This window comes from Strigops habroptila, chromosome 1, assembly GCF_004027225.2.
Source record: "Strigops habroptila isolate Jane chromosome 1, bStrHab1.2.pri, whole genome shotgun sequence".
NCBI lineage: Eukaryota > Metazoa > Chordata > Aves > Psittaciformes > Psittacidae > Strigops > Strigops habroptila.
This window is the reverse complement of record NC_044277.2, coordinates 32,685,526-32,704,737: the sequence shown is the minus strand read 5'-3', so window position 1 is coordinate 32,704,737 and position 19,212 is coordinate 32,685,526. Positions and strand designations below refer to the sequence as shown.

The 19,212-nt window shown below is 39.4% G+C and overlaps 1 protein-coding gene across 5 annotated transcripts in view; it reads left to right on the top strand.

The window, feature by feature from the left end:
• The first annotated feature begins 1,343 nt into the window (after positions 1-1,343).
• The window catches only part of TERF1 (telomeric repeat binding factor 1), a 23,982-nt gene continuing 6,113 nt past the window's right edge, over positions 1,344-19,212 (top strand). The window contains exons 1-9 of one of the 5 annotated variants that reach the window (XM_030491735.1): positions 1,344-1,583; positions 5,129-5,224; positions 7,461-7,591; positions 8,260-8,346; positions 9,667-9,816; positions 13,038-13,144; positions 14,299-14,364; positions 14,449-14,492; positions 15,557-15,621. In XM_030491735.1, the coding sequence (XP_030347595.1) occupies positions 1,370-1,583; positions 5,129-5,224; positions 7,461-7,591; positions 8,260-8,346; positions 9,667-9,816; positions 13,038-13,144; positions 14,299-14,364; positions 14,449-14,492; positions 15,557-15,621 (960 nt within the window). In that variant the 5' untranslated portion in view covers positions 1,344-1,369. Of the gene's footprint in view, positions 1,584-5,128; positions 5,225-7,460; positions 7,592-8,259; positions 8,347-9,666; positions 9,817-13,037; positions 13,145-13,899; positions 14,255-14,298; positions 14,365-14,448; positions 14,493-15,556; positions 15,622-19,212 lie in introns of those variants that run through there. The other 4 variants (XM_030491752.1, XM_030491744.1, XM_030491760.1 and 1 more) reach the window with 4 other exon arrangements.

Genomic DNA, 19,212 nt, shown 5'->3' with positions numbered 1-19,212 from the left:
ATTCTGCTGCTACCACTGTTCATCCCAGGAGTAAAGCTCAAATTAAAGCCTTTCACCAGATCTACCAAAAGACTACTCCACCCTCTATCAAGTTTCAGACAGGAAAACTACTCTGCCCTTCAGCATTTGCTGTAAATTCAGCTCTTCACAGACTACCTTCTTCTTCCTTAGGTTTTACATTTTAACATATACAAAGGATTGCCTTCTCAGATAGATGCACTCCACACTCTCAACTAACTCAGTCCCTCTTCACATTGCACCCCAGGTTTCATTGTGAAGTTAAGGCTTCCACCTTTCAGTCTCCAGGCTCGGCAACACTGACATGTCTGCCGTTCTTCCTCCAGTAGTTTTCTCTCTCCAGAAACCACATGAAGACCTGCTTACATGAAGCCCTTGTCCGGGTTTCAGCTGGGATAGTTAATGTTCTTCCTAGCAGCAGGTGCAGTGCTGTGTTTTTGACTTTAGTCCCAGAACAATGCTGATAACACACTGATGTTTTAGTTGTTGCTCAGTAGCGCTTACCCTGATCAAGGACTTTTCAGTCTCATGCTCTGCCAGTGAGGAGGGGCACAAGAAGCCAGGAGGAAGCAGAGACAGGACACCTGACCCAAACTAGCCAAAGGGGTATTCCATACCACAGCACTTCGTGCCCAGTATATAAACTGCGGGGAGTTACCCGGAAGGCCCAGATCACTGCTCTGGTCAGGCTGGGTATGGGCCGGTGGGTGATGAGCAATTTTACTGTGCATCACTTGTAGGTTTGGGTTTGGGTTTTTTTTATTTCTCTTTTTATCATTTTCCTGTTCAGTATTAATGTTAATATTATATTGTAGTTTATTTCAATTATTAAACTGTTCTTCTTAACCCACAGGTTTTATGTTTTTTCCTGTTCTCCACCCCATCCCACTGCGAGTGGGGGGGGAGCAAGCAAGCAGCTGCTTAGCTCTGGCTGCGGTTAAACCACGGCAGTCCTTCCTACCACACATGCACACAACACCCGCGTTCGCGCTGTTAGTCTCCCATTCTCAGGTAACAGCAACCACAAGAGGAAAGCTCTCAAATCACCAGTACCCAGGCAGGGCATCACCTAGATGTTCCAGAACATTCCCGTCAGGGGGCAGGGTGCCCCGAGCTGCTTGTATCGCGCCACATCGTTTATTCAGTTCGAGGTAAAGGTGATGCCCTGCAGCAGGCCTTCAGCAGCCGGACGAACCACTGCCGGGCACGCTCCGCAGCGGGGCCCTCGGACCCGACCCGCCCCGCCCCCTCACCGCCCCGCCCCCTCACCGCCCCTCGAGGCCTGAGCGGCGCGGCCTCGCCCGCCAGCGGGGGTGACGTGTGCGGCGCGGGGCGGAGGCGGCCGCGCTAAATGGCTGCCGCGCGGCAGGGGGCGGGGCGCTGGCGGGCGCTGCCGTTGGCGCGCGGGTTGAAGATGGCGGCGGCGAGCAGGAGCGGGCCCCCGGCGGGTGAGGTGGAGGCGGTGGCCGCGGCCTGGATGCTGGAGTTCGCCTGCTGCTGCCTGTGCCGGCGCTTCGGGGACGGGTGCGCCGCGGAGTTCCAGCGGTGGAGCGACGTGGCACATGGTGAGGGGCGGCGGGTGTTGGGGTTCTGAGGGAGCGGGCGCCCGCGGCTCTCAGACAGCTGCGGCGGCTCTGGAAGCACCGTGTCCCTGCGGACTGTGAGGGGCAGCTGCCTTTAGCAAACTAAAGAGTGTCCTGAAGCGCTAATAGCGCTTCTGCACTTAGTATTTCGTGTAAGCACGTTTTATATCTGCGTATAGCCTTCTAATGCTGGTGGTCGCTAGCGTTGAGGAGGTTTTCAGCTCTTTTGAGGACTTGAGAAGATTCCTAGAATGCAGGCTAGTCCGTCGAGGTGATATAATGGTATCAGCGACGTTTGCACATGGTGGTAATAAAACATTGCAGGCTGATTTTCTGTTCACTTGTGTAATCCACTGGTGTTTTTGTGTGCAGTATGGCAGCTGTGCTGGGGTCGTGTAAGGTAATCACAGGTTTGGGGAATTTTGATGTTTTGGTTGAATGGCACCAGGGAGGGAAACAAACTGAACTGTTCCAAGAGAACTGTGGTTACTGAGCGGCTGGGTTGAGGGCTTTTAGATGATGAGGTGAATACAAGCATTGGTGTTGAAATCTGTCATCTTGGTTCTGTGAGGCTTAAATATATAATGTGGTTACCTGTGTACCATCAGTGCTTTTTTAAGCTGAGGCCTCATGTGCTGAGAGTTCAAAGCTACAGAAAAGTTAAAGAGGGTTTAATGAAGAGATGCAAAAGTGCTAAAAACCAGAGCAGAATTGCTTAAATACACAGAGTTCCTTGAGTTTGTATTCAGGCTTATGGTAGAAGACTAGAAAGAGGTATTTCAAGTAAATCTCATCTAGCAAAGGTGGAATAAAGTCTAGTGACTGGATTTTGAATGAGAAAACGTATATTTAAAATGAGAAATACTTAAGAGTAGTTAACAGCTGGAAGCAAATATCTAGGCCTCGGGTAAATTTGATGGATATATGATGCTTTTTGTTAGAAATATTCTTTCCCGAAGATACCAGGTTAGAACTTTTGTTTGTTTTCATTTTGTTTTGGTTTTTTTTTTTTTCCTTGTGTTGTGTGTGTTCTTGGCTCAGGTAAATATGAATGTGTGACTTATTTAAACTTTTGCAAAGAGTGGGATACAATGGCATGTAAGAGGTAAGATATCTAAAGATAATATAATAAAGTACATTGCATGGAGTGCTGCTTGATTAAATGATTAATGGGGCTTTTCCATTCGGCCTTGCGACTGTGGCTCAGTGGGTGAGTCGTACTGAAATTTCATGAAGATGTAGGTGGGAAGCAGTCACTATCAACACAGGAGCAGATTGGAATATTTCCTGAGAAGAACAGGAAGACTTTTGAGGACCATGTTGGTGGAAATAATTAAATTGTGCAGAATGCAAGGTCCTGTGGAGCTGGAAACTAATAATGAATTTGGAAGTTGTTCCTGCTTTGTTTAGCTACAGGGGAAAGAGTTGGGCATACTCGTGCTATAGGATTACCGTGTCAGAAGTGTGAAAGTCTATGGGAAAAACTAAGCACAGGCATAAGATTGCATTATAAAAGTCAGTGTAGTTTTTTCATAGAAATACAGAGCTACTGTTCTTGCTTATGTCACAGGGAGACCCTACTGAAATAACGATTGGCTCAACAAGAAGGTCATTTCAAACCGGAGCAAGTGCAGAGGGGCAGGAAGGCTAAGGGAACAAGACAGGCTATTTTGTTAGGAAATAAATAATATTGCCGTATAGCTCAGTACACTGCCGCATAGACATAGCTAGTTATCTGGAATTAAGGATTTAAAGATGGCATGGCGAGGTCACATGCTTTGTCTAGTTTATCCTGCCATGAGAGGATATTATGCTCTATATACCTGAACGAGCTTGTGTAGGTATCTACATGGCAAGGAACTGGATTTGTAGAATATCTAATGAAAGGCTAAGATGAGAAATAGATTTGGGTGGCCACAGGGATGAAAGCTTGTCATATGATCAAGGGCACTACTAACTAATTAATAGAGAAACTGCCTTGGGGTGAGGAAGTAGAAGCGTCTAGACAAGTCCTAAGGCTATGTCTCTTTCTGTTTATCTGCATTACTTGTGGGTAATTGCTGCTAAGGACCTGGCGTCCACACAGTAAATTTTTCAAGGTTTCTTTTTTCCTTTGGAATAGCTCTAAAGGAATTCAATGTGTATACTCAAGATGTCTTCATTGTACAAATTGAGCACAGAAAGTTTGCTTTAAAAATATACTCCTGCTCTGAACTAAAGCGTTAATGTAGGTGCACCTTAAAAGAACAGAGAAAAATGAAAGATCTCAAGCTACTTGCCAGCTTTGGGTTTGTGGAATTCTTCAGCTGCAGTATTCTGCCTGCTTCCAAAATTTCCAAGCTCTGGCTCCATCTTTAGGGCATGCTGAGAGTGCTTGTCTGCATCATTGAACTCAGCCAAACTCTTTGAAATTGAACTCTGTTGTCAGCTATGGAAGGTGCATGAATTTGTGATTATAACGACTGGCACTTCTGTTCTAAGCAGTGTGCTTTTACTTCCTATTTTGGCTAGAGGAATTAAAAGCTTTTGTATCACCTATCATCATTGAAGCAGTTGTAAATGTGTTCTTCCAAGCCCAAATGGCATTATCCTGTTTGATGTTAGCTTAGGTAATCATTTGGGGCTATTTAATTACTTCATAATTTCATGCTTATCCATTGTTCATAGATGATCATATGCTAATAAGCAAGCAGGCTGAGTACTACTTGCAAGTAAAACAGTGTGTTATGTGCTGTAGTTGTCATTGCAAAACTTGGGGGTTCCATGCCCAGAATCCTGGTTTTTGCTAGGTTGACACAGAAATGTGTACATAAACACTTCCTGAACTAGGGTGTTCAGTCTGCAGCTTGGATAAGTCACTTGATACATTCTTCAGTTTTCATTTTGAATGTTTCTGTATTATGCTGTGAAGATAAATTACTATATTTAACACAAAAAATATGAAGTTCACAGTAACCAGCATGATGGAAATAATCTCGTGATGACTCCTATTCTAAAATACGTAATAATGCTTGTGACCTTCCAACCTTGCAAGGAGGCTTTCCTTTGTAGATTTAGATTTCTGACTAAGCTCTCCTTGTAGTTTTTGCTGCTTTTGGTCTGGCAGTTGCTATGGCAACATGTAAGTGTTGCCTATCTGCATGTGGCTCATGTTTTGTGAGCATTCCATATGAATGTTCCCTGGAGCAGACAGTTGTCTTTCATAGTAAGTTACCCAGCAAAATAAAACTTCACTTATTTATGTAAGATATGGTGGTCTTCTAATTTGATGATACATGCCTGTGACGCATCTTACCACTTCTAGGCTACTCCTGTGAACTGCAAGAGGGGAAGGTTTTTCAGGTCAAATTCTTAATTATGATTTAAGTTCTTCTAACATTGAAGGATATTAACTAAGTGCTTTCATCAGTTTCCTAATGAATTAGAAATTTAGTAGAATATTAAAGCCTGATAACATAGTGCCTGGTATATTTCTAGCCACACTGTGGCAGTGCTGGAGCAAGACTGACTTAACTTTTCTTTTCTAGCTCTTATTAATGGCCTCTCCAAAATACCTACACATCAGAAAAAAGCGGTGTATCTCTGTCAGCTTTTGATAAGAATTGCAAAAGGAAAAAAACTTGGTAAATACTCTTTTTTTTTTTTCTTTTTCCCCACGTTTTTAAATAGATTTGCATGAACTTGCACAGAGGTATATTATGTATGCTAATACCTTTATCTACAATAAAGGCTATGTTTCATATAGTCTAACTGTACATACGTATATATATATCTAATAAAATGTCTGAACTCTACCTTTTTGACTCTCTTTATTCCACATGTATGTAGGACCAGTGGTGTTCTGTGCTGAGTGATTTAGCTGCTTTGAGTTTGAATGACTGTATGCTTCTTAAATTATAAGGATGGGGTTTTTGCTCAGGTTAGTATCAACAAAAGTAATATTTTGGAAAAGATTGACTAGCTCTTAGTGAATGATGTTTGCAAGTTTAAAGCGCAGAATGTGCATTCCTTTCTGCACATGTAACTCTAGAGGTTAAAGTAGGACAGGCAGTAGGAATAAGAATATGGATGAAAAGGATGGCTTCCCTTGTTTCTTACAGAAGGCTGTAAGGGTTACAGCTGGCAGCAGGTCCTTGGGACTCTTACTCACTGTCATGCCTTCTGTTTGGCTGTATTCACAACTAGCTGGTTTAGCCAAGCTGACTTTGCTTCCATGCTCAAGTTTCTGGAAGGCTTAACTTTTTTGCTGAAAGTTTTCACTGCTTGGTAAAGCTCATTGGAATTTAAGGACTTCAAAACCAATCTTGCCAGCATGAGTATGGAAGAAAAAAAGTGTGCCACAAAGGATTGTTTTCATAAAATGAAATTTCTGATGTTACTTGTCAAGTAATAACACTTTTCTTGATTTAGTTCAACTTGAAGTATTTTAAATATTAAAATCTGGTTCTCATAATATACAAATTATGAAACTTTTCTGATAATGCTTTAAAACTATATTGTTGTATATAACACTTGGCAATATGACTTCAGTATCTGTTTTTTATCTAGCAGTGTAGAGAATGACCTGTATGGCAAGGAAAATTGCATGTGCTTAGTGGGTATTACCTCAGATGTAGTCACACAATATACATGGAAAGCTAATATATTGTGTGGTAGCTCTCCTCATTTGTTTCCAATTATTAAAATAATTACTCTTTATTGAGCACTAAAACAGAGTGGGCTGTTTCAGGTGCCAGCTCTTTAAACACTTTGTTTTTGCAATATTATAATAACCTTAATATGAAGTGTCATTACTTGATTGAAACAATGAGTAGAGAAACCAGAAGTGTGCTGCTTTGTTGTTTTGGGGTTGCTTTTTTTTAATACGTGTGTATATACATATCATACTATTTAAATTTTCAGTGTTTGTCTTCTACTGTAGTGGGTATCAAATATTTTTTATATTTCCAGTATTGCTTAAATTGTTTACTTTCTGTCTGAAAAATACTGTAAGAAATGAGACACTGAGAGAGAGTCTGCTATGATGTCATCTAAAATTAAGGAATAAGTAGGGCTGTAGTTCAGTGAACATCTTGAGCTAAGCTGGCAGTGCCATGGGGAAAAAAGCAGTCTTGTGCATCTGCCAGCTCCTCCTGCATCTGCTATGTTGGCATACTCACTTGTGCAGGCGGGCAGTGACCAGTCTGGGAAACTGTTCCTAGAATGTTGAGGGTTATTTGGCTGGGCTAGATTTCTGCCAGAACTGGTCACTGAACTGCTTGCTGGGAGTTTGCACAAACCTTGGCGTTGGCACAGCACTACTATGACACAGGAGGTTGCTTCTGCTTTTTCTGTGTTAAGCTGTTCAAATTTCCCTCTCAGTTTAACCCCTTCTAATATAACGAAGAGTAAAGACAGGGAAATATGTAGACATGGGTGGGGGAGGGTGAGCACAAAAAACAAACAAACCTTAGGATAGTGGCTATATTACAAAATTACCAGTATCAATACCAAATGTTTGGATATCTGATGCCAAACTTAATGTAAGAGTATTGCTAATGCCACCCCAAATACACGATGCTAAACTCAGCACTATTGCAAGTTTAAGTGAACAATAAATAACAGACACATAATTTCCCTTAAAAATGCAACAGTAATGTTATTAGCAAGGGCAGGAAGAACCAGTCTCTCTGAAAAGACAGCAGTTAACTTGGGTCTCTAAAACACACTTGAAGAGGCAGACTAAAAATTCTTTGAGGAAAAAAGAATTGAAGTAATGTATAGTGTGTATTACTTTATTGTGTGTAAATAATATATTTAGCTTTACCCTTTAAATCTTTAAAATACTTTTTTTCTGTTTCTTCCCTTCCCCTCCCAAAGAATGCCATTTTGAAAATGATAAAAGAATTTCACCTTTGGAATCTGCTCTGTCTTTCTGGACTTTACTTGAAAGGGAAGAAGTTGAACTGGAAAAGCTTCATAAAGATATTCATCAGTTGATTCAAATTCAGGTTTGTGTGACTGACTTAAAATGCTTTAGGATGGTATCTATTCATTCAGCTAAAACAGGGCTCCTTTTACAAAAAGCTTGGGCAATTAGCAGGCTGAACTAAATTTCCTAAGTTCGATGTACTTTCAAGTACTCAGTAAATAGATCTGTACAGGGGACCTTTTCCTCTTTTCCTATATAAGTCGGTTCTTGTTTGTCCCAGTTCAAAATTGTTTCAAAAGCTGCCAATCTTAAATATATTGGTCTATTTAAAAACATTTGTATCTTGAGCTTTTAAATGTATTATTAATAGCTTTTTCCTTTGCTTAAAAGTAATTATTTGTGTTGGAAAACTTTTGATGTCAAACATGTAAAAACATGTTGACAGCTACTGGGACTGTGAAAGTCTTTCTGGGAAAGATGAAAGCAATACTTGGTAGGTAAGTATGGGATATTTTAAATGAATGAGCATCCTTTTAAAAGCCTGACAAAGAGGCTTTGGGCCTTTATAAGTGAGATTTAATGCTACTTTAGAACTAACTGTTAAAACTAGATAATTGTTGATAACCCTTAAATAGATAATCCTCTGGATTTTGGAAGCCTATTTAAGTGTGTCTTTTTTTGTTTGTTTGTTTTTTGAATCTTGGGTGAAATATATTTCAGCATGTCTTGTAATTATATTTGTTGTAGATTGTAGCAGTCTATATGGAAAATGGATATTTCAAGGAGGCTTCTGAAGTTCTTGAAAGGCTGTTTACAGACTCGGAATCAGATAAGGTAGTAACTTGCATTAAGCTCTTTCACTTTAAGAGAAGGGAATGGGTTTCCAAAACTAGCAAATGCTACACGCAAAGCTCTGTTCCGATTGCTGTTTATGCAATCACCTACACATCTGTGACGCTTGTAAATACAGAAAGAAATTTGTAGCTAGGGGACTGATAGAAATAGTGGGTGGTGTGGGGGAGTAAAATGCTTTTAGCGGCAGTTGTTCTTCACTGTGGACAGCATCAGTCTGAACTTCATCTCCTTTCCCACTTCATGTAAAGTGTCACTACAGATTCTGCGAATCTGATATTGCTGTTTTGTCAGAGTAAAGACAGTATAAACATGCTGATAGAGACATAGAAACTCCCAAGTAATCAGTCTGATGGCTTTTTCTGAACCATTACAGTGCACTCTATTTGTCTCTTGTGATTAGCGTTCTACATACTGACGCACCACAGAGAAGGAAAGCTCGTTAGCATCTGTAGTATAGAGTGGATATTATTATTCCTCTATCTGGAAAAGATAACATAAGTGGGTCAGGCCACCTCCTGGTTTGATGTTGACTGCATCATTCAGAAAGATTTAAGTTCAAGTGCATATCTCTAAAAGAAGAGCTAGTGCACACACCTGAATTTGCTGGGGTGGAGGAAAGAGCAAAGGACTGCAGGCGAAAAGAAGAAAAGGCAAAAATGCTGCCTCTATCTTCCTCTGGTATACTGGAATATGTGTTCTATATAGATAGTACCATGTCTGTAACAAAATCTTCAGATACACTCTTCATTTGGATATTTGGAAAGTATAGTTTGTGGTAAAGTATTCATTCATAAATAAGAATGCAACCTGTACACAGAAGTTACTTGTTGGATGTATTGGTCTCTAAGATTTAGAGTGGTTGGTAGACAAGATGTGAAGTTGTGGTTATCAGTATCAAGGTGTCCTTAATGCTGTGGTACTAAATAGTCCTTTTCCTGAACACTGTGAACCCCTTTCAGTGGCAGTCTTTTTGATGCAGCAAATGAGAAAAGAGAACCCAGTAATGAGTGGCTTTTTCTTGGTGGTTTTGCTCCATTGACAATCTTGCTTTCGGTGTTATACATAAAGGGAATGAAAATAAGGATCTCTGGAAAGTTACATTTAACCACTCACTGAGTAAACTCCTGGTATTGTGCCTAGTTGACTTCAGAACCCTTTCAAACTGTAGCGTGAAGTTGTATAGGCGTATTCAGAAAACTGTGTAATCATCATGTTTAGCTTTGTGTATGTCCTGTTTAGCATAGATGCTAAGTTTACTACAGGATATATTTGTATTTTATAAAGCTGTGTTTTTCTTAGCCTTTAAGGATGAAGCTGGCAACTGTAATTAAAAGCAAGGATCCATATGTTCCCCTTCTCCAAAGCTTCAGTTACAATGTTTTGATAAGTAAAATCAAGTCTTACATTGAACTTTTCATGAAAGAAAATGAAACTAACTTCTTATTACAGGTATGTCAAATATATTTTCAAATCTTATTTCAGAAGAGATACCTGGTAAGATTAAATAGATTTATACTTTCAGTGAGTTCTTTAGACAATATTCAGTTACTGTATTAGAAGAAAAGGAAGTTTTATCCTTCTTTGTATTGTCTCAATTAAAAAAAAGGTTGCATGTATGTTTAGGAGAAAGTAGGAGTAAAACTCCTCTAAACTATCTTTCATGAATGTTTTTTCCACAACTGTTTTGATTAGAAAATAGTTTGGAAAAAAGCATAAGTAAAATGAGGTTCATCATTAGAGTATACTTAAGAGAAGCACTTCTGATCTGAGAGTACTTAAAAGATAATATAACTATATATTTAATGTTTGTTTTGTTTATATGATCTTTCAGTTTTAGCATGAAAATTCAAGACCTGTTAATTTGGCTGAAAGCTTTAGGAATGTCAGAGTAGTTAGGAGATAGAAAACTGTTATTGCTGCTTTCCTGTAAATAAAAAAGCTCGTTATGAACCATCTTGCTCAAAACTGGTTTAAAATTGGCAAGAACAACATTCCTCCTTCAGCTCATCTTCAGAAGGATTGTAAAGAATTTCTCTTATGTTTACCTCCTATAAAAGAATATTGAATTACTCAATTACAAAAGCACAGACATCTAAAGGTAATAAAAAGCAAATTTTAAATAAACAAACCTGAAGTTCCTCTAGGGTTTTCATTTTCTTGCCAGAAAGAGAGACTAGAGAACTTATTAAATGCATTCAAAGTATAATATAAGGAATACCTTTTAACGGTTTCAGCTGTCAGTTTCCCAATTTATTTTTCAGGGCTATTTCTTTGAGTTTAAGAGGAAATGGAGATTTGGAGGTGTCAGAGAAGGCCTGGAACTCCATATTAGCTTAACTAGGCCCTCTGTGTTGCACCCCATTGCCTGCACATTTTTTGCACTATTTACCAATGTTGCATATATTACTTCTGAAATCCTTACACTGGACTGAGTTACTCTGGGACAGGAAGGAGACAACTTTGTGAAGCATTCACACTTCTGCTCAGAGATTGCTCAGAGCCCCTCCAGCCTGGCTGTGAATGTTTCTTAGGAGGGGGCAGATACCACCTCTCTGGGCAACAGGCCTAGCTGAAAAGTTTGTCCTCATCTTTCTTATAGGCCCATTTAAGTGCTGCAATAAGGTCTCCACAGAGCCTTCTCCAGGCTGAACAACTCCAGCCCTCTCAGCCGGTCTCTATAGGAGAGGTGCTTCAGCTCTCTGAGCATCTTTATGGCCCTCCTCTGGACCTGCTCGAGCAGGTCCATGTCCTTCTTTTGTTGGGGGCCCCCAGAGCTGTACTCCAAGTGGGGTCTCACCACAGTGGAGTAGAGGAGGAGAATCACCTCTGTCAACCTGCTGGCCACGTTTTTTTAATGTAGCCCATGATATGGTGGCCTTCTGGGCTGCAGGTGCACATTGCAGGGTCATGTTCAGTTTTTCATCCACCATAAGGCAGTCTATGTCTCTAGACTGTTTTGTAGGCTGCTTTTGCTAGGTTATTGTCAAGGTTGAAATCTACAAGTTTGCAACTCCTACTGTTAATGAAGCTCTTGTGCTTTAGAAAGCTTGTATAGGTTAGCTGCCCTAAGAACAGTCTGCAGATAATGCCTTTACAAGGAAGAAGGACCTATACTAAGCACTTTTTGAATACTTTGTGATTTTTCTTTCTAAGTTTCATTTCTCTTTCAAAAGAATTATTTTGGGGAACAACTACAATTTGAAGGCTACTGTTAACTTTTAAAACACAATATAGTGAATTTTTTTTTTTGTTTTGTTGTTGTTAACTAAATCCTTTCTACCCATTTATCTGTGTGGAAACATGTCCTTGCTTTCACGTGTGTTTCTGCTACCATCAGCCACTGTGAAAGAGCCAGTGTTTTGAAAACTTGCAGCTGAAAGTTGTGGCAGTTTGGATAGCTGTGAAATTTCTGACAGTGAAACATTTTCTTTTGTGATTGGAAGTATTCTGTGACCAAAATACCTTCCAGTACCTACATGGATGAATGAGTGAAATAGGGAATGTTTTTATATTGTCTGACTCTTATAAATGTTGAGAGACTCTGCAAGCTACTGTGAAGGACAGGTTAAGATTTCAAGAAGACTGAAAATAGGATGGATGACAGGAAAATAACAGGAAGCAAAAGCAGGCTCTGAAAGAAGAAATAGATGAAAACAGGAGCAACTGGCTAAGCAGAAAAAGATGAAATATTTGCCTGTAATGAATCTGTCAAATTTGTAACATTTTGGTATTTGGATGTTGCAACAGATCACTTGGGGTTATATAGACAGTGTTGAATGGAAGATGGTTGGCTCTGCTTAGTAGTGATGGTGCACAACCAGGATTTATTTTATGGCTTAGGTAGTAAATATACCTTAAGATGCTAGGGAAGAAAGTTGATAGCAAAGTGGCAAGAACAACATCACGTGGACTAATTTTACAGGGGGTGGGGAAGGGACGTGTCATTTATTTTAGCAAGTAGCTGGGAGGAATCTGGGGAAAAGCAGAAATCTTACAATTCTCTGGACAATCTATAAAGAGTAATGAACTATTCCTCATCTTGGGAGTTGAGAAGAAATAATCTTAGTTTGTGGCTAAAAGTTTAGGCAGGATGTTACAAAATTCTTTTGCTAACACAGGAAGGGTTAATCCTGCCATGCGCTACAGAACTACCTGAACTCATGAGGCCTGTCAGTTTTCAGTTTCTAATCTAGTTATTAAAAACAAACTTTGGAGTACTTTGATAGTGTTTGCAGTCTTAGTAAATCTCTGCAATGTGTTCCACACATCTACATGTTCACTTGTTAAGCAAGTATTTGTTGTATTTCTGTGTGTCTGTACAAATATCACTTGGGGCTATGACTAAAATTTCTCTGGAGTTGTTAACAGATGAAGATCCTGTGTTCAAGGCCAGGTTGGATGGGGTTTGGGCAGTCTGGTCTACTGGAAGGTGTCCCTGCTTGTGGCAGGGAGGTTGGAACTAGATCTTTAAGGTCCCTTCCAACCCAAACCATTTTATGATTAACATACTGCAGTTGTTTTGAAACTAATTCTAGTGGTCATATGTCTGAAGGGTCTGTGAAGTATGTACTGCTAGTTCTAATACAGAGCACACATATCAATTTTAGTGTAAACTACTGTCTAGGTACTGGCTGGCTTTGATTTTAAACTTTTGATTCCATCTCTCACAGGCAGCCACAAAACAGGTAGAGTCTCAAGGACTGGGAGCAACAGCATTGCAAAGCACAACTGTGAATGCCGATGAAAATGACAAAGAGAATTTGGAAGCAAAACAAAGGTTTGTATTAAGCATTATGCTGCTGAAGGACATGCTTGGACAGTAACTTGAAACCTGTAGAACTAAAACTAGGTAGAAGGAAGGACATTTGATTCCAAACCACTGTCCAATAGAAAATTAACTATGAGCTCATTCTCTGTTTTTAAGTTTTGGCTTTTCTATGGTTAACTTCTGGCATTTAACTCAAAATAGCTTGGTATTAAGTTTACTTGCTGAAGATGCACTTTTTTCAGTTTAAACAGCTGTCAGTCTTGTATAATAATAAAAGCATAGGAATGTTTCACTTTTTTTTCCCTTTATGCCTGATTGAGTTTCTTTTAGTCCTGTCTTCCATACTTCAGGCTATAGCTCATCTGCAGGAGAAAGAGACTAAGGAAAGGGAATCAGTCTATTACTTTCTCCTTACAGCTAAACACAAGTTTCTCTTAGTGATACTACTGTGATGATAAGAATTGGATGTATTGTTTCATGATTCTAGCAATGTGAACCCTCAAAACAATTACACACTTTTCTAAGAAATGATGAGGCACTCGAAGCCCAGTTCCTTACCCCTCCTTTGACTTCATCTTGAAAAATACTAATATTCCGAGTTTATCAACGCTACTTTTTCATGGAGAATAAATTGTAGTCTCTAGTTGGGATAGAGCTAGTATTTCTGCAGTTTTATATTTGGAATACTTGGCCTTGCTTAGTTAAGGAAAATGACTGATGCGGACAGTATGCAGGAAGACAAATCTTAAGACTTTTTTTAGAAGAACAGCTCCTGACGCAATTACATCTGAGAGGTCTGATGAAAGACTTGATAAAAAAAAAAAACCCCAAAACAAAACAACAAACTATGGAAATAATTCCTGGATTGTGAAGAAGATGTGAAAAAATACGTGTGCAGAATGCCTCAAATCTTCAACTTAAATGTGTAATGTCTTGGGTATTTTCCCTCCAGATGTAGGGAGGCAAGGTTAAGAAGCAGTTAGTGTTTGTATGCCATTGTTTCTGTACAGAAATCTTGGAATTTTCTTTCATTTAAATATTTTTAAATCATGTAAATGGCAAGTTGCTGCCTAGGAAATTATTTTGGGTTTTTTTTTTTTTTGTTGTTTGGGGGTTTGTTTATTTTGGGGTTTTTGGTTTGGGTTTTTTTTTTTCTTTTTTAGATTAATGAAAGAGCAACACAGTATTACAGATCAGTCACCTGGAGATGTAAGAAACCCCACAGTAAGGTAAAATTTTGTTGTTGTTTCTCTTGGTCAAAGACATTTCATGAAGTTCTGCATATTTTTACTTCATTTCTGTGTTCCTTACAGGCCTCGTTCAGGAGGGAAACTCAGAGGGAGAACTGTTCTTCAGAGTGAGTATTAGCCTATTTCTTACACTTTCAAAACAGTCATGACAAACACTTTCTCCTCCCTTCCCACCCTGCAATAAATGAGTTGTTGGTTTGATAATTGCTAACCAGTGTGATTAGGTTAATATAAAAATTATTGTGGTGGGGAAAGAAACCTTCTCAATTCTCATATGAGGTTTCTGCAAATGTAGATTTGGTAGCAGCGTTTAGAAGCTACGAAGTGGCTTAAGGCTCTCTGGCAACTCATTTTGCAAAATCAATCACTATTTTCTGGTTTGCCTCGGGCTTTGCTTGTTTGCTTTACTGGGATTTATGCTATTCTGTGCAAAAGAGAGCTGCCAGAGGAATACTGAAACTTGTCTCTCTCTGATTTCTCGCCTAGGTAATGTGGGGAGGGATAGGGATCTAAAGAGGTTGGCTGATTGGAAAACCAAATTGTAGAGTAAAATGCACAGAGTTAGTTACAACATGGATTATATACTGTTTATAAGTAGGTTCTGAAAACCGTTAGCACCCTCTTACCACAAAGAGATGACATTATAGCTTCTGCATGTGGCTGTGTTGTACTTGGAAGGACAAACTCTTAAAATGCTTTGGATGTTTGCCACAATAAGAACCTGACACTTGTTCTGCGGAAATGATGGAACCTGTATACAAAGTATCATAGTTCTGCTGGTTAGTTTCCATTCTTTCTATGTAAAATGAGAGCAGGATGTGTAGTAAAAATGCTTTCACCAAAATGAAATAACAATGTTTCATTATTATGTACCAGTTTTTACCTAATTGTTTAAAATACAATTCTTCTGTGAGCTCTTCTGCACAGAAAGTATAGTGACATTTTTGAGCAGACTATTTTTTGAGTCCTTGGGCTAAGGTAATGTTCATATGTATACATATATAAAAGTATATTCATGTATAAACAGACACTGAAATTTTCCCAGTCTGTCAAAGCATATCATATATGCACATACAGTGTACATTCTTGTCTCACGTAAATGGTAGAATGAAAAACTGCTGCCTTATTGTTGACTCCTCATTAGTCTGGATGTATATTAACTGTGTTCTAGGTCTAAACAGCCTGCAAAATATGGAAAAACATGGAAATGCGTTGGCTTCAATCCGAAAAAGACAGGTTTGTACCCTTTCTCGAATCTGAATAGATATAAAGTTAATCTGTGCTGCATAGATTATTCCCCCACCACCACCACTTCATTTGACTTTCTCTAAAATGTCTAGGTTTAAGATTATCCACATTATTCAAGCTGTGCTACAGATCCTGAAACTGTTTAAGTTCCAATTCCTGTCTTTAAAAAAGTAAAGGCCTTTTTTGTGCAGTCTCAAATATTGTTGCTAATGCTTATGAGCCTCTAATTTGTTGAGGTACTAAGGCTTAGTCTGAGTATTTTAAAATATGCAAAAAAAAAAAAAAATTTTTTTTAAATTATTATTATGCTAATGCTTATTTCTACTGTTTGGATTAAACAATTTAGGATGTCATTTGCCTCTGAGAGTTTTGGGCAAACATCAAGGACTTTTTGCTTTGCCACTTTAGAAGGTTAAAAATTTAGCAATTTTATAATTCAGTACTTTGTTCATATAAGGTGAAAACATGTATTTTCTTGGGAAGCTGTTCTGGTTTTTATAAACCAAATAATAGGATCTTCTTATAATGCTACATTTCAAATAGCAGTTTGAATTATCTTCATGGGAAAGCCTACTTCATTGAATGACTTTAATACTACTATGCTCACTAATGCTAGAATTCCCTATTGGTGGGAAGTACAGAAGGGTATGCCTTAATAGAAGGCAATTTGAAGTTGATTTGATGTTGGGGTGCACTGTTACAAACTGGTTTTTGCATATGGCAAATTTTCTTCATTTCTTCAGTTCTCATAATAAAATGATAAGCACTTCTGAATGAAATTATTGAATAGATTCCCATTGTTGAATTCCTCTTGAGAATATCTCTTAGGAAGCAATATGGAGTCTCTGTTTGGATAACAGTGCAAGTTATCAACATACCTCCATCTGTTTCATTTCTGTTGTTCATTTTTACATTTAATTTTTCATAGGACAGGGAAGGACAAACCTGCTTACGTTTTTCAGACTGTCCTTGAGGAGGCTTGTACTTATTCCTAGTTCTTTAAGCATTTTTACTGAAATACTTGTTAAATCTTCAGTTACGTGCTGTCCTCAAATTGGTTGAAGTCCTAATGAGAACTCATCTGTCCTTGGAGGTGAAGCCCCCTGCTATATATAAACAGTTTTTCACTTTCTTATTGTCCTGGGTTCAGCTGTAACAGTTATTTTTCTCCTTAGTAGCTGGTGCAGTGCTGTGTTTTTGACTTTAGTCCCAGAACAATGCTGATAACACACTGATGTTTTAGTTGTTGCTCGGTAGCGCTTACCCTGATCAAGGACTTTTCAGTCTCATGCTCTGTCAGTGAGGAGGGGCACGGGGCGCCAGGAGGAAGCAGAGACAGGACACCTGACCCAAACTAGCCAAAGGGGTATTCCATCCCACAGCATGTCATGCCCAGTATATAAACTGGGGGGAGCTACCAAGAAGGGCAGATCACTGCGTGGGTTGGGCTGGATATTGATCGGCTGGGTGGTGAACAATTGTATTGTGCATCACTTGTTTATTGTTTTTTCCTTTCTCCTTTTAGTTTTATATTCTCTCAACTTTTCCTCATAGGAGACATGCTGCAGTCCCCTAATCATCTTTGTAGCCTTCTGCTGGAACCTCTCCAGTAGTTCCTTGTCTGTCTTGAACTGGAGAGCCCAGAACTGGACACATTACTCCAGATGCAGCCTCACCAGGGCTGTGTTAAAGAGGGAGGGTAACATCCCTGTTGGCAATGCTCTTCCTAATGCAGCTCAGGATTGGCCTTCTTGGCCACAAGGGCACATTGCTGGCTCATGGACAACATGTTGTCCACCAGCACCGCTGAGTCCTTTTCAGCAGAGCTACTTTCCAGCAGGTCAGCCCTCAGCCTGTACTGGTACATGGGGTTATTCCTCCCCAGGTGCTGGACCTTGCACTTGCCTTTGAATTTCAAAAAGTTTGTCTCTGCCCATCTCTCCAGCCTGTCTAGATCCTTCTGAATGACAGCACAGCATTCCTCCCAGTTTTGTTGTTGTCAGCAAACCAGCTGAGGAGGCACAGTACCCCTTCATCTAAGTTATTGACCAGTAAGTTAAGCAATACTGGACCCAGTATTGACCCCTGGGAGACACTGCTAGTTACAGGTCTCCAACTAGACTGCCATTGACCGCAGCCCTCTGAGACCTGCCATTCAGACTGTTCTCAATCCACACATCTCACTAGAAAACAAAAAGATGTCGTGTGTTTAACTCTGTTGTTACATTTCAGTTAGAGTTGAACTGTAAACACTAAATTTATAGAAAACTACCATCTAATAGTAGCAAAGAACTCATTAAAATTTTATAGAAACTTGAAAGAAGTTGATTCAGAACTGTTTCTTTAAATACTTAGAAAAGTAGGCATTTGCTGTCTGTGTGGTATTTCTGCCATACTCCCTGCCAGTGAGGCCTCATAAATATTGTATAGAAGACAATGATAATTGGCCTTTTAGACAGTAAATCTGCTCCTCCTCTTAATAATCTTGGTTATAGAAGTGCCTACATGCATAAAAGAATGCAGTAAGTGGCAGAGCTGTTGACTTCTAGAACTTCCTTTTCACGTAGTCCCTCTTTCAGTGTTGGCATTGTTAGCTCCTGTTTTGTAAATGGCATTTCATTGCAATGGTTCAGTGCCCGTTTTCAGCCTTTCACTGCTGTGTTTTCAGTTAGCTGCATACAACAATCTACAGTGCTATTGAAAGGAATGGTACTTTATTTTCCTGTTCCTAAATTAGGGGGTGCAAGAGTGACAGAATTTGGAGAACTGTTTGTACTCAACTTTATATGCTGTATGTGTATGGCAAGTCCTGTGAGTTGTCTGAAATCTGACAATTTGCTTAAAGAGTGTGTCTGAAAATTTGGGGTTTCAGAATTTAGTCACACTTGTATGGGGGGGGGGGAAATGCATGTGTTTAAATTTGGAGGAAAAAAGAAATTGGACCAGAGTCCCAGAATGCACAATCAAAGGAAGACAGGTTGCTAGAGCATAACTGACTCTAAGGAATAATAAGATTTTGGATATGTTGGGGTATGTCTACAAAGTCTATCTGGCAAACTCAAGCTCTGCCAGTGTTCTGAACTAGCCAAATGTCATGTTGTTCTGGACTAGGCACTGTGATTGTTAGCTCAAGTGTAGTGCTGTATTAAGTCCAGTCTCCCACCCAGTCTTGGTAGCTTTTAACAGTGTGATGCTAGAGTCTACATAACAGCCACCCCAGAGGGCACAGGTGGTGGCAGGGCTGGGGGGAGGAAGTTACTGCTCGATGCAGTTCCTCGGTGGAAAGAAAATGAGTTTATTTCCTGGTTTACCTGTAAGGCAGGCTCTTTATTTGTATGTTAAAGCAGAAGAAATTTGTTTTTAAAAAAGCTCAATATAAATAATTTAAGAGCAAAATGAGCAAAATCCAACCCTTTTAAAAGCAAATGTAACAAGTAACAAAGGTTATGATTGTCACTGTTGCTGAATTATCTGCTGCTGTATGTCAAGCATAACTGTGTTACTTGGATAAAGATTTTTGTTTAGGAAAGTTTTCTGGCATGCTCTGACATGTGATGAACTAGATGGTTCCAATGGAAT